The sequence below is a fragment of the Zosterops lateralis genome (assembly GCF_965231275.1).
Source record: "Zosterops lateralis genome assembly, chromosome: 1".
NCBI classification, from domain to species: domain Eukaryota; kingdom Metazoa; phylum Chordata; class Aves; order Passeriformes; family Zosteropidae; genus Zosterops; species Zosterops lateralis.
The window spans coordinates 3,628,377-3,641,269 of NC_139762.1; the positions used below are offsets into that span (position 1 = coordinate 3,628,377).

Here is a 12,893-nt window from a genome sequence, read left to right on the forward strand (position 1 = left end):
TTAAATGTGCTCTTCAGATTTCCTCTATGTACAAATGTACAATGTCCACAAAACTTGGGCATAAAACACTGGTGCTCTGCTGCTGCCAATGTGGGTGTCCTCAAGGTCTGGGCCCTCAGAACACAAGTGGGAATTATTTTCCTGACAGACCTGTCCCAAAGTTTGTTTTCTCCCCTGTGATTTTGCAGTTTTCTAGAAATAACCAGAATTTCAAGCCAAGGGCTCTCCAGAATATAGGGTCATGCAAGCAAGGGATTTCAGGAAGGGGGGGAAAAGATGATTTTTGCTCCCAAGAAACTCCTGATTAAAGGCCAGAGTTTACACCTGCACAGGTCTCCTGGGGAAATAACGAGGTCAGTCACTGTAATTACACCCCATCAGACTGATATGCAAATGCTGGGTTTGGAGAGGAGATGAAAAGCTGACTGACTGAAAGGAAATGGATTACAATCCACATTTTGGGACATCTGACTCCATGTGCCAGTCCGAGGTTTGGATCTTTTCCTTATTACAGCAGTTTAGTGCCTGAATGATGCCAGCAGAGTCATTCTCGATGGATGTGGGTGTGTGTGATTGTCCTGGGTTGTAGTGTAGAATGTACACAAAGTATTTATTCTATCACCATCTTCATGAGCTGTTGGAACCAGGTGGAGCAGTGTTTTCCCAGGCCCCCTTCCTTTGGGGTGTCTTCTGCTAATGGCCCATTAACGCCTTGCTCATGATTCACAGGTAACTCCCTCCAGGAGTTATCTCTGTTTAATGGGCCATCAAGGACCCACTTCACACTCATCATCCCATTGGGAGATGCTCTGCCCAGGGGGAGGAGCCAAGCATTCCCACCTGGATATAATCTGGGATTTGGGACAGTGCAAGCAGCCCTGACCCACTGGATTCCCAGAGGACCAGAGCTACCAGACCTTTCTGTGGGATCACTGCTTCAGGAAGAGCACCTCATCTGGACTGCTTCCAGCACCCTGCTCAAGGTTGTATTCTGACTCTGTCAGTGGTCTTTTGTATTATTGCATTTATTTTATTTGATTTTACTTCTTTTTCTCCTTTCTTCTTATTAAATTGTATTTCTGACTTGGAGCCTCTCGCTCATTTTGCTTTGAAACCATGACAATGACCCTGTGCTCTTTGAGGTTCATCTGCAGTGAAGCAGCTTTGTGGTGCTGGCCCCATCAGCATCAGGGTGGGAAAAGTGCAAATTTGCACTGTGAGCCAGGGAATTCAGGATTGCAATCCCTGTCCACAGGAGTTTGGCACATCCATGGGTGCAGAGATGCCATGGAGGGAAGCACGAGGCTGGGAGGGAACCTGAGCTGTGCCAAAAAGCTCAACCTGAAAGCAGGAGCTGGGACACAGCAGGAGGAATGTTTTATGTGGGCTTTCCTCTGGATTTAGCTGGATTCACCTTCCAGAGAAGAGACATTACTTCTGATCCACCTGTGTTTCCCCAGGTCATTTATCAAACCAAGATGTGCTGGTGTGCTCAGAATACAATCAGCTTCATGAAGACACACTTTGGCATTTCCCAGTTTGAGAGATTCCCTTTTAGTCTGAAATTATTTCATATTTCCCCGTATTTCCTTTCCCCTTGTTAAAACCCTGGGGTGAAGCTGGAAGGAAAGGAGACAAAAAGATCCCACCAAACCCCTTTAATCCCTGCCATGGAGCCAAGTGGTGTTCATTCACTCCTGAGCTTTCCTTGGAACTTCATTTTCCTTTTGAAATACTACCAGCAATCTTCCATTAATCAGCAAGTGCATTTCTCTCTGAAGGCATTTCCATCAGATTGGAGCAGAGATTTGGGGTTAATCCCTGAGCCCTGTGGCACAGACATGACCCTCATTGATTTTGAGATGAATGGGAACCCAGTGGGATGCAAAGAAAGAAGGAAGTCTGAGAATTAGTTGATGTATGAAATATCTTTTCTCCAACGCGTTCCTGGAGAAAAATATAACTTGTTTCCTATCAAAAAACCCCAAATGAACAAAAATAAAACCAAATGCTCAGATCTTTCATCTTCAGGCCTTTCCCCCTTTTCACAAATAACTTTGATTTTAAAAACTTGTTTGATTTTAATGCCCCTAAATTTCTGCAATGGAATTTCTTTTCTAAACCCTAAACATGGTCATAGTCTGATTTCTTGCTGTTTGTGAGAGGGTCACAAAGCAACACAGGTCCCAGCAGAGCAGAAATATCTATGGTCTAATATTAGCATTGAACCTGATACACTTGAACAATAGAACTTGGGACAATAATTTATTGTTTATATTTAATTGTTCTATACTTATTAATAATTTTGAATAATTCAATCTCTGAAGTATGGAACAGGAAGGGCTTACTCTATCCCTGATGTAAAAAGGGAGTAAACAGGTCCAGAACAAAGAAAAAAGGAATTATTTTGAAGGCAAATCCCAGTTTAATGCTGGTGCAATTCAGGAGTCACTGCAGTGAAATGATTGGTGCAAGCAGGATCAGAATCTGGGTTTATTTCTGTAAAGAGTTTTGCAGCCCAAATCCATGATCCTCAGACACATCTGTGCCCTTAAAAAGAGTCAGAAGAAATTTGAACACCTTTAAAGAGGCACAACTCTGACCTTCTTATGCAGCAAATGGATGCAGCTGCCCTGTTGGAGCCAGTTCTGTGTCACACTGGGGTCAGGCTGGAGCTGGGGGAGCAGCAGAAGTGCTGAGCTCTGCTGTGTGTCCTGTGTAGGGCCAGGATATGGGGCCAGGTCATGGGGCTGGGACAGCTCTCTCCACTTTGTCATCTGCAGTGAAGTCCTTGAATTCCACTTTATTGATGGGTTGGATGAAAAACACAGAGCAGACAAGGCCAAGTTGTGGAGCCAAATTCCTGCGCTAAGCCAGTTAAACGGGGCCCGATCCCAATGTCATCATCCACTTGATTGCTCACGTCCCCAGAGTGAAGAGCTCTGATTTCAGCCCCAGCTCCTCTGTTTCCCTGGAACACCAGGCCAAGGCAGCTGGGCTGGCAGCTCTGCATGGCTGGCATTGCCATGCCTGTCACAGCAGGTACATTCAGCACGTTCATTTAATCCCTCAAACATCCCTGGGAGCAGAAAAGGGGATGTGGCTGGATGTTCATCAATGAAATAATTGTGAGCAGGGTGCCTTGGGGGCACAGTTCACTTTTTCAAGGAGCCCCTCAGCTTAGGAATCATCCCATCTTCAGGCTCCCATGGAGAATAGCCTGGTGGGGAACCTGACAGGCTGCAGAGGAGCCTGTGGTGAGGGTAAATAACCAGCTGGGGTTTTTCCCTGTCATGTTTCCAAAAGGCAAACCTCTCCTGGCTGTCTTTGGCATGTGGTTGCTGCTGGCACGGGGCTGGAACACAAGAGAAGCTGCAAACACACAGCAGAAAGCTCTGCAAATGGAGAGGAAAAGGGAGCACAGGGAGAGGAAAAGGAAGGTGAAGACCAGAGGGAAAATGTTCGATGTGTCTCAGTGCTGATGGCTCACAGACTTTCCCTTCAGCAGGGAACAGATGGGAAGGGATTCCCTGACATCCCACAGAGGAGGCTGCTGGCAATGGTGCTGCACTTCTGCTCCACAGCTCTGGGCTCCAGCTCCTCTGCTGCTTGTCTGGGACTTGAAATTCCAGTTCACACCTCAGGCACCTCAGTGGATGCATCCCAAGACTGGGCAGTGCTCCTCTGCAGCCCATCAGTTTTGTTGGGTATAAATATTTACCATGACAGATGAACAGGGGGAAAATGGCTTTGCAGCCTGATGAATCCAATCTTTCCCAGGCTGAACCAGTGAGACAAAGCATTTTACACCAAGTGGAACAACTTGGAAGCTGAGACAGAGTTTCCCCTTGCTTCTTCTGGGCTTCCTTGAAGTCAGCCATTCACCTGGAAAAATGCAGGTCAAATCCTTGCTTTGAACCAGGCACAGGAGAGGAATTGGTGGTACTGGTGGGATTTCTCCAGTGTTTCCTGTGTGAGTCCTAATCCAGGCCTGAAAGTGCCCAGCAGAGCAACACAAGCACCAAACACAAAGAGAATCACAGAATATCCTGAGTTAGAAGGGACCCACAAGGATCATCGAGTCCAACTCCTTGTCCTGCACAGGACAACCCCAAAAATCACACCAAGTGCCTGAGAGCATTGTCCAAACTCCTTTGGAACTCTGACCACAACCACTTAAAAGGTTTTTACCTCTGAGAACCTTGTGGATTTCAATGGGACATTGTTTGAGGGGTGTCAAGGCATAAGGGCTTCAATGCAAGAAAAGTGGGGAAATTTTGAGCATCCTCCTGTTTTCTCTGCATTTTGGGAATCAGGGAGTTTCATTTTGATGATTTTTGATGGCACATCAGAGTTGGATCCTCACTGTTGATCTGGGCTCAGTGTAAAGCAGCCCTAACAAAGCTGGCTCACACCTGGCCAGCCTGGGGCCACTAGCACTACAATTCCAGGAATTCTCAATTTTCACATCTTCCTGTCCTCTTAGGACCTACAGGCTGGGCAGCCATGGCTGTGACAGGATCTGAGCTGCCCATTCCTGGGGAAATATTTTGGAAATCCAGCTCAACTGATCGTAGCTTCTGGGAATGGTTATGGCATGGAGCACTGCCCTGGCAGGACTCAGAAAGGAGCTGGATCTGCAAGTCTCCTGCTGGGCTCAGCGTGGTTTGTTGGCATCCTTTGCTAAAGGCAAACAACCCTCAGCCCCACCAGGCTGCAGGAGCTTCCCTCCAGTGAACTGCATTTCATTGTGGGGGAATAAAACTGGTGAGTTGAGATCTCTGAACTCTGAAAGAGGAGCTCACCTCCCTCCCCAGGTGACCCAGACCCCCCTCCACGAGGACAGGTTTTGGCAGGATGGCAGCAGCCCAGTTACTGAGGGTACACATGAGCTGGGCAGGGATTTCCCACCCTCAGCACAAAATCTTTTCAACCCCACTTGATGCAGTTGGGTGGGACACAAACATGAGCATCTGTACCCATGCATTTTCTGTATTTTCTGACTGAGTTTGGGACTGTGGGGTTGGCTCAAATGAGCAGGACTGGGCTTTACCATTTCTCCTTTGCCTCTCCACTGTGAAAACAAGAATTAAAAAGAGCCCAAAACTATTCCCTTGTTTTTTTAATGGGATCCATGTGCATTCTTCAAGTAGGAATTGCCGCTGTATGGAAAATAACAGGCCTTCAGAAAAGAGGTAAAAATGTACACACATATCTTAAATATCTAACAGTGCCTTCATATAGGATGAAAGCTCCCCACAAAAGCTGAAGAATGAATCCATTTAGTAGCTCCTTTACTCTTTCCTCCCTCCTGGAGTGCCAGTTGTGTGCTGAGACAACCTTGTTCTGATGAAAGCAATTTTACCTGCTGCTGTGATGCTAATTTTTTTCATCTGGAGAGTGGCTCCTTATGGCAGCTCTGATTCAATTAAGGCTCATAGGGCCCCATATTTCCCTTTCCTGACAGTGTGTGCAAAGCAAGTGCAAATGAATTACAGCCCAATTATTTTCCCCTGATCCCTAATGATCCTGAGTGCATCCACGCACCGAGATCTATGGGAGAACTTAAAGAGAATGAAAAAAGAAAAAACTCGCAGCCATGCTCCTCTTTTGGCATCTGGCCCTGGTTTTTATACATGCAAATCGAGTTTCCTGTTCATGGAACACAACCAAGCAAAACACCATGTCACCAGCACAGTGCAGGGAAGGGCATCCTCTTGTTGGTCCTGCTCAGTGATCTGCCCTTCCACAGGGCACCCAAGGGAGCCTGGAAAGCTTCTGCTCCCAAGGATGGTGGCAGAACACACTGGGGCATCCTCTGAGGAGCTTTCCTGGTGCTGCAGCTTCATCTTCACCTGTGGGAAACAGGGGGGCCACATGCTGGCCTGTCCCTTCCTGCTCACATTCCTCTTGTCCCTTCTTCCTGTGTCCCCAGCACCGTCTTTGGTGCTGTATCACTGTCTCTTATCCACAGGAATTTTGGCACATTCATATGTTTGGCATTTTTTTCCCTACTTCCTGCCTCCGTTTCTCCTATACTGGCTCATTTAAAAAAAACAACAACAACAAAAAAGTGCAATTTGTCTGTTTCAGAGATGCCAGTTCTGGTAAAGCCACCGAGGACTGAGGCTCTCCCTCCCTTACCCCAGTACTTCATTATTTATGACACATCAGCATCTCCCAGGCTTGTCCTCAAGCAACTGGGACAATTCCTCAGAGTTACCAACCCCTGAGGGCATGAAACTGAGGAGTGAAAGGCCTGAAAAAGAGGGAGAGCAAAAACGTTCCTCCTCCTCTTGGCTTGTCCCATCTCATCCTGGAGACGCCAGCGGCTTTTCCAGTTGTGTGTCCTCTGTTGGCTCATGTGGAGCAGGTCATTTCACAGGGATTTGTCGTGGGATCACTGACTCCCAGGGGGATCCTGGTGTCTCAGTTTCTGGATGCTCAGTGCCTGGGGAGCCTGTCCCCTGTCACACCAGAGAGAACTCAGCTTGGAAGCCGGAGCAGCGGCGCGTCTTGGGCGAGCACTTGGTCAGCATGGAGATCTGGGTGCTGAAGTTGGTGCCGTTGCTGCCCAGGGAAGGGTGGTGGTACTTCATGTCCGAGCCCAGGAACCTCTCCAGGTGCCACCTCCTCCACTTCCTCTTGAGCTCAGCTTGCACCTGGGCATGGAAAAGACAGAAAAGGCAGCACAGGGCATCACTTGGTGTTGTCCTGACCTGATTGTGTGAACCCACCCACCAATAATCACTTTATAAAGGCCACAAAACTTGGCTTGGCCAGAACTTTTTACCACATAAAGGGAAGGGGGCACTCCAGTCAGTAAATCACTGGAGCAGAAATCCCTGAGCTTCATCAGAAAGGAATTTCTTATTGGTACAGTCAAGGTGCCAGACTACTTAACCTCAATGACAACACTTTGTGAGTATAATTAAGATGCTTTCTTTCTCACTGCCCTGTTTTTGGTCCAAATAGGAATGATTTAACTGCAGCTTGTTTGTAAAGCTGTCAATACAACTGTGGGGTGGTTTTTTTTTTTTTTTTTTTTTTTTTTTTTTTTTTTTTTTGTTTTGTTTTGTTTTGTTTTGTTTTGTTTTTGTTTTTGTTTTTTTTGACAGAAGCTGCTTGTTGCTGCTCAGAGAGTTTACAGAAATAACCTGGTTTATGCTGTCCCAATTCAAATCCCGAACAAACCTGGCCACTGTCCTTGTCCCCTCCTGCAGCCCCCCAGCGCAAATTTTTAGGTATCAGCATGAATTAGAAGCAACAGCTGTGTCTGAAGGGCTCTGCATAACAGACACAGGAACAGCACAATCCCAGGATTAAAATGTCGTTTGGATGCTTCCTCCAGTATTGTAACATCAGGATCAGGAATGGGACCCTTCTCAATCCTCTCTCCACACACATTCATTTTGTCCTGGCTGCAAACATTAACCAAAAACCACTGATGGTCTGGTCTTACCTCTCCATTGAGAAAGCAGTACAGAACAGCCACCACAAATCCCTGGGGAAAGGAGAAAAGAGGAATTTAGTACTGCAGACAAGGAGAGAATGTTTCATTCAGCTCTCAAAGAAGAGATCACACAACCACAGAACTGTCCAGGTTCAAAAAGACCTCTAAGGTCATCCAGCCCAGCCATTCCCCCAACACAGCTGATACCTTAAGTTTCAGCTTCCCTGTATTTCAGACTCTGTGGTGGCCAGGGGTGCAGCTCTGAGCTCACAGTCAGTGTCACTCAGCTCTCTGCACACAGCAGGGACACAAAACAAACCCTTGTCCTGCTGCACACCAAGGACAACTGGCACAAGTGTTCAGGCCCAAAAGCACAAACAACGGTGGCTGAAGGGAGAAAACAAGAAGGATGGGACTGCATCACCTGCAGCTGGGATTGGACAATTCAACCCCAAGGTGCAAATGGACCCAAACTTATAAAAGTGTGAGACTTCATGACCATTTGCCCATTTTGTGACCATTTTGTGACTGTTTTGTGACCATTTTCTGTCCACCTTGGGTGTAGCCCTGGCCAGGCTCTTGTTCTGCCCAAGGTGGATCCTTAAAGGCCTTTTAATAAGTATCTACTTTATTCTCCAGCTCTGTCCAGTCTCTGTTCCAGCTCAGCCTTCCCAAGCCATCACAGTCTAGTCTACCACTAACCCATGTCACCAAGTGCCACATCTGTACAGTTTTTGAACACTTCCAGATGTGCAGTGATGATGACGTAGGCAGTGATGTTAACCATTCACCACTGAATGAAACTTACTGCTCAAAGCCCCATCCACCCTGGCCTTGGACACCTCAATAACACAAAAACTGAACTGAGGTGCTTATTTTTCTCCCTTAAGTACGAAGAAACCATGGAGAGGCCAATGCACAGAGGAACATTTCCTTTTCATTTCCTAAAATGCGGGAAGAGAATCTCCTTCTGGAAGGCAAAATATAAATTTATCTTTCATCCTGGTCAGGCTGGAGTGAGCAGATTTTCCACAAAGGTACAAGAGCAGTATGGGGCATGTCCCGGGAAAATCCATGTCCAGCCCATTGCATTTTCCCCTGGTGACCCAAAAGGTGCCTTACCTGGAATGACCCAACTACAAGCTCAAAGACCAGCTTCACTTCTGCTTTGAAATTATCAGGGAAGAAAGCAAACATGATGTAGTGAATGCCAAAGAGAGGGATCAGCAGCAGAGTGGACTTGGCCAGCCTCCTGTTGGAAAGACAAACATGAGCCATGAGGGGAGAGGGAAAGGGGATAAGAGGCTGAGGAATCCTGCAGCCGAGCCCTGTGCAACCCCAAAAGTTTATTATTTCTCCTTGTCCAACAGACTGCAGGTGGCTGGTTATTTCAAACCTGGTGGCACCGTAAAATGTCACATTTTTATTCCCAGTAGCTCCACTGGAGGTATTTCTTTCTCCCTCCTCTCTTCTTCCCCTCCCACCAGAGATCTTTTTTTTCATCTCCACAAGCTAAATCATCATCTAGCAATGTCTTTGTTTGCCTGGGATTTCTGAAAATTACAGCTTCTGGGAGAGAAATGGTATGTTTAGCTCAGAATAATGACAGGCTACTGCACAATGAATGTCTCCAAAGGAGGGGGATGAACAGCATTAATGCTTAATGGCATCACGCTGGGTAATCAGGGGTCTAATTAGGAAGAGATGATAATGCATTAAATGTAATCATTATAAAAAAGTAGTAGTTGGCAGAAAGAGAATGAAATCAAGGGTCTGAGGATGCTTGTGGGGTTTTTGTCTCCCTTGGTCACTCATACCCTGTGACATCTCCCCCACTCTCACTCTTTATTTCTGGAGGAAATAAAGCTAAGGCTGGGAAATATTAATTCTGTTGGAAATTCTGGCTGTCAGAAATTTTTATTTTTTCACCTGAAACCCTTCCACTTCCAAAGCCTCATCAGGCTCAGACCTCTCAGACCACCTTCATTTATTTGCCACCTGCACAAGCCCACTGGGAGGCGGATGTGGCAGGTTTTTTTTGCAGAGGATGCTCATCCCAGAGTCTCCCAGAGCTCCTTCGCAGCTCTCCCTGGGCCTGGCCCAGAGACAGCTCAGCTCTGAGGCTGTGACTGGAAGCTGTGGTTCATCCCAGGCAAAATGGGAGCCTGCAGGAGGCTGAGGAGCTTTACAGGAGTTTGCCTTTCTCACATCCCTCACTAGCAGTCACATCCCCGCTCACAGAGATCCAAAATGTGAGTTCTCTCGGATGCCTTGCTCTTACAGGACTATCCTTGTCTCTGGTGATCATCAGTGCTCCCTGTTCCTCCCTCCCAGGAGCAGCTCTGGCCAGTGGACCTGAGCTGGTATCATCAAGCCCTAATCCCCCCCAGCTCCTGACATGTGAGGAAGTCACTCATTTCCCAAGAATTCAGTGAATATCAACAATGGCTTTGCAGAGATCTCTCCTTTCTCCCCAATCTCTGGGGGACATCAGCCTAGAGGAGAAGATGTGGTGCTGCCTTTGTGTACCACACTGACAGAGATGCTGTTTGCAACCTCCAGTGGATTGGAAAATTTTATCTTATCATTGCAGACAACACTTAGTTACAGTATTTTCCCTCCTGGCTGGACTGTGGTAATGAAAAAGACATAAATAACAAAACTTGATCCCCCTCCTCCAATTTGCATACCTCACACCAGTCCCTTGCTCCCAACACTGATCTTCACCAGATACTGAGTTTTAGATTTTATTTTGGCACCAAGGCAAGGGCTCTGTGATTTTTAGGAGACTCTACCACCTAAATATTGAACTCAGGAAAATCATCACCCAGCCACAGAGTAATTTCTCCCAGGAAGCTCAAGCCTGGCTGTGCAGGAGGCAGAACTGCTTGGGGGGTTGTCTAAAGCTGGTTAATACTGCTGGAAGCCATGGATTCTCAAAACCCTCATTATTCTCATTCCTAGACACTCCCTCTGTGACAGATACACGTGGTGACAGGAAATTTTGGGAAAACACGTGTGCATTAACCTGCACGGAACCTGCTCCTGTCCTTGGGAATAGGCAAGAGTGAACCAACATTTCAGTCACGCTCCCTGAAATCATAATGGAAAAGTTACTCAGAGGACTTTGATGCCAATATTGATCCACAGACATGGACAGAATGGAGAGATGAATTTTGCTCAGGTTTTCTGTTGCAGAAGACAAATTCTATTTCCCTGAAATGTTGCTGTCCCATTCTTGCACATGTCCCCTGTCATTTCCAGAAAACTGCTTTGGGAGATTTGTTTTTAGAGCTTCCAGTACCTGAAAGCCCAGCTCCCTGTCTGCAGCATTAATGAGGGAGTCAGCAGCAGACCTGAACTTCTGCCTGCAGCTAAAGTCAGACCTTTTGGAGTTGACCAGTGCTGTCAGCATGTCAGCAGGCTGTGTTTGTAGAAAATAAACAATATAAAATAAACAATATAAAAAGCACATGAGAAGGAGAGAGAAATGCAAATGAGTTATCCAGGATGCTGTTGGTTTAAAACAGATTCGTCTCAGATTTGGCAGGAGGAACCCTCACAGAATCACAGAGTCCTTTGGGTTGGGAAAGGCCACCAAAACCATCGAGTCCAAGCTGTGACTGACCCCCACCCTGCCACCAGCCCAGAGCACTGAGTGCCACCTCTCTTTTGTATTACTGCATTTATTTTATTTTATTTTATTTTACTTTTTTCCCTTTCTTCTTATTAAATTGTATTTCTGACTTGGAACTTCTCACTCGTTTTGCTTTCAAACCACGACACTGAGACAATGGAAGGTGACTCTGCTGATGGCAGGGAATTTAAGATGAATGAGCTTTAAGGTCCCTTCCAGCCCAAAATGTGGGATTCTATGGTTCTGCGAAGTGAGCAACTGATTCATTCCCTAATGGAACTGAGCCATCTTTCCAGGTGGTGAAGGAAGGTGATGATCTGCAGGTGTCAGGGTCAGTTGTCCTTCAGCAGAACCCCCTGTTGGGCAGGTCAGTGAGGGGAACTCTGTGTTTTACCAACATGCCCTACATTTGTTTATGAGGCAAAAAAGAGCTTTCCTGGCAGCTCCCACCACACTGGAAAATGTGTCCTGAACCCAAAGCCCAGCATGACCTCTGAGATAATCTGGCCAGAACTCTTCAGATGAACGTTGTCAGCATTTTTGCTGAGTAGAGCAGGAGCCAGCAGTGCCAGGACTCTGTTCAGTACTAGAACATATTTAAATATGCTGATTTAATCTTTGCACCTGCTGCAAACCTGGAGTGCAAAGATAAAATTCCCAATTGGAAATCCAGAAGGGGAGTTGATAGAAAGAACAGGGTCTGGTAATCTTGGTGTGTTGTGATGATGAAAAAAAAAAGGTAATTGGCTTTGGCTGCTGCCAGGAAAATTAAGGTCAAAAACTGGCATTTTCTTTCATAAATCTGAGAATCTCCCAAGGCAGATTAAATGAATAATTCACCATCACCAGAGAGAAAGTCTCAGTGCTGTGGATGGGCAGGATTTAAGGAACATATTGTTACTGTTTTCCATCCTGCAGGAAGATGAACTGAAATTTTTCAGAGTACCTAAAAGCACAACTCCCTCTGAAGACAAAGATTTATGAGACTGGACTTTCTTAATTTAATTCTTTCCCAGGAAACATTTAATAAATATCTAGGATAGCTGAAAAGCGGAGCCAGAACAGTGGGGAGAGTAAAAAAATAATCTGGTCTGGATTTTTATTTTATTTGCATCGAAGCCAGAATAAATTCATGCAGATAGACATTTCTTTCACTCTTAAAATACTGCAGCTGAGACCAGCCTTGGCCACTGAGAGAGATGTTGATCTCTCTTGCATGTAGTTCATTATATAAAAGCTCAATAAGGTCAACCTCATATCCCCGGAATAAAAGATTAAGCCAAGTAAAACTTCTAAGACAATGATCCTTCTCAACAGTGAAGAGAAACGTATTGAGCTAATCCAATCTTGTTTAGAGATCTCTTTTAGGATAAGGAAAATTTGTCATAGATCCTACTGAATGGTAATTTTCTACATCTCTCCTTCTTTAAAACTGAGAGTCGGGGGAAAAAAAAGCCTGTACACTGTGAAGGACAACGTTTTGTTTTCCTTCTGCCTTCAGAATCCAATAAATATTAAATATTCAAAGAAAAAATTATATTTGGCTTCACGATCATTATTATTACTCTCATTTCTTCATCATTAATCCCAGTAGAAATCCCTCTCACCTGCCACGAACTGACATAAAACCTGCCCAGCTGTTTTAGCAAATACTCCATTTCCTGATTTCTAATCTGCTTTATGCAATTAAAATTAACTGATTTTGATCAGCGCAGACAGACGCCATCATGAACCAAGATGCAATAATTAACTGTCAAGCAGCCAGGCAGGTTTCCCAAAAAAACACAGGATAGGGCTGGAAAA

At 45.8% G+C, this 12,893-nt stretch overlaps 1 protein-coding gene across 1 annotated transcript in view; it reads right to left on the reverse strand.

The window, feature by feature from the left end:
- Positions 1-2,069: 2,069 nt before the first annotated feature.
- VIPR1 (vasoactive intestinal peptide receptor 1) overlaps positions 2,070-12,893 on the reverse strand; it is a 106,572-nt gene continuing 95,748 nt past the window's right edge. Inside the window, exons 11-13 of the mRNA XM_083879908.1 lie at positions 8,576-8,705; positions 7,463-7,504; positions 2,070-6,662 (exon numbers count right to left, since the gene is read on the reverse strand). Of these exons, the coding sequence (XP_083736034.1) occupies positions 6,471-6,662; positions 7,463-7,504; positions 8,576-8,705 (364 nt within the window). The 3' untranslated portion in view covers positions 2,070-6,470. The remainder of the gene's footprint in view (positions 6,663-7,462; positions 7,505-8,575; positions 8,706-12,893) is intronic.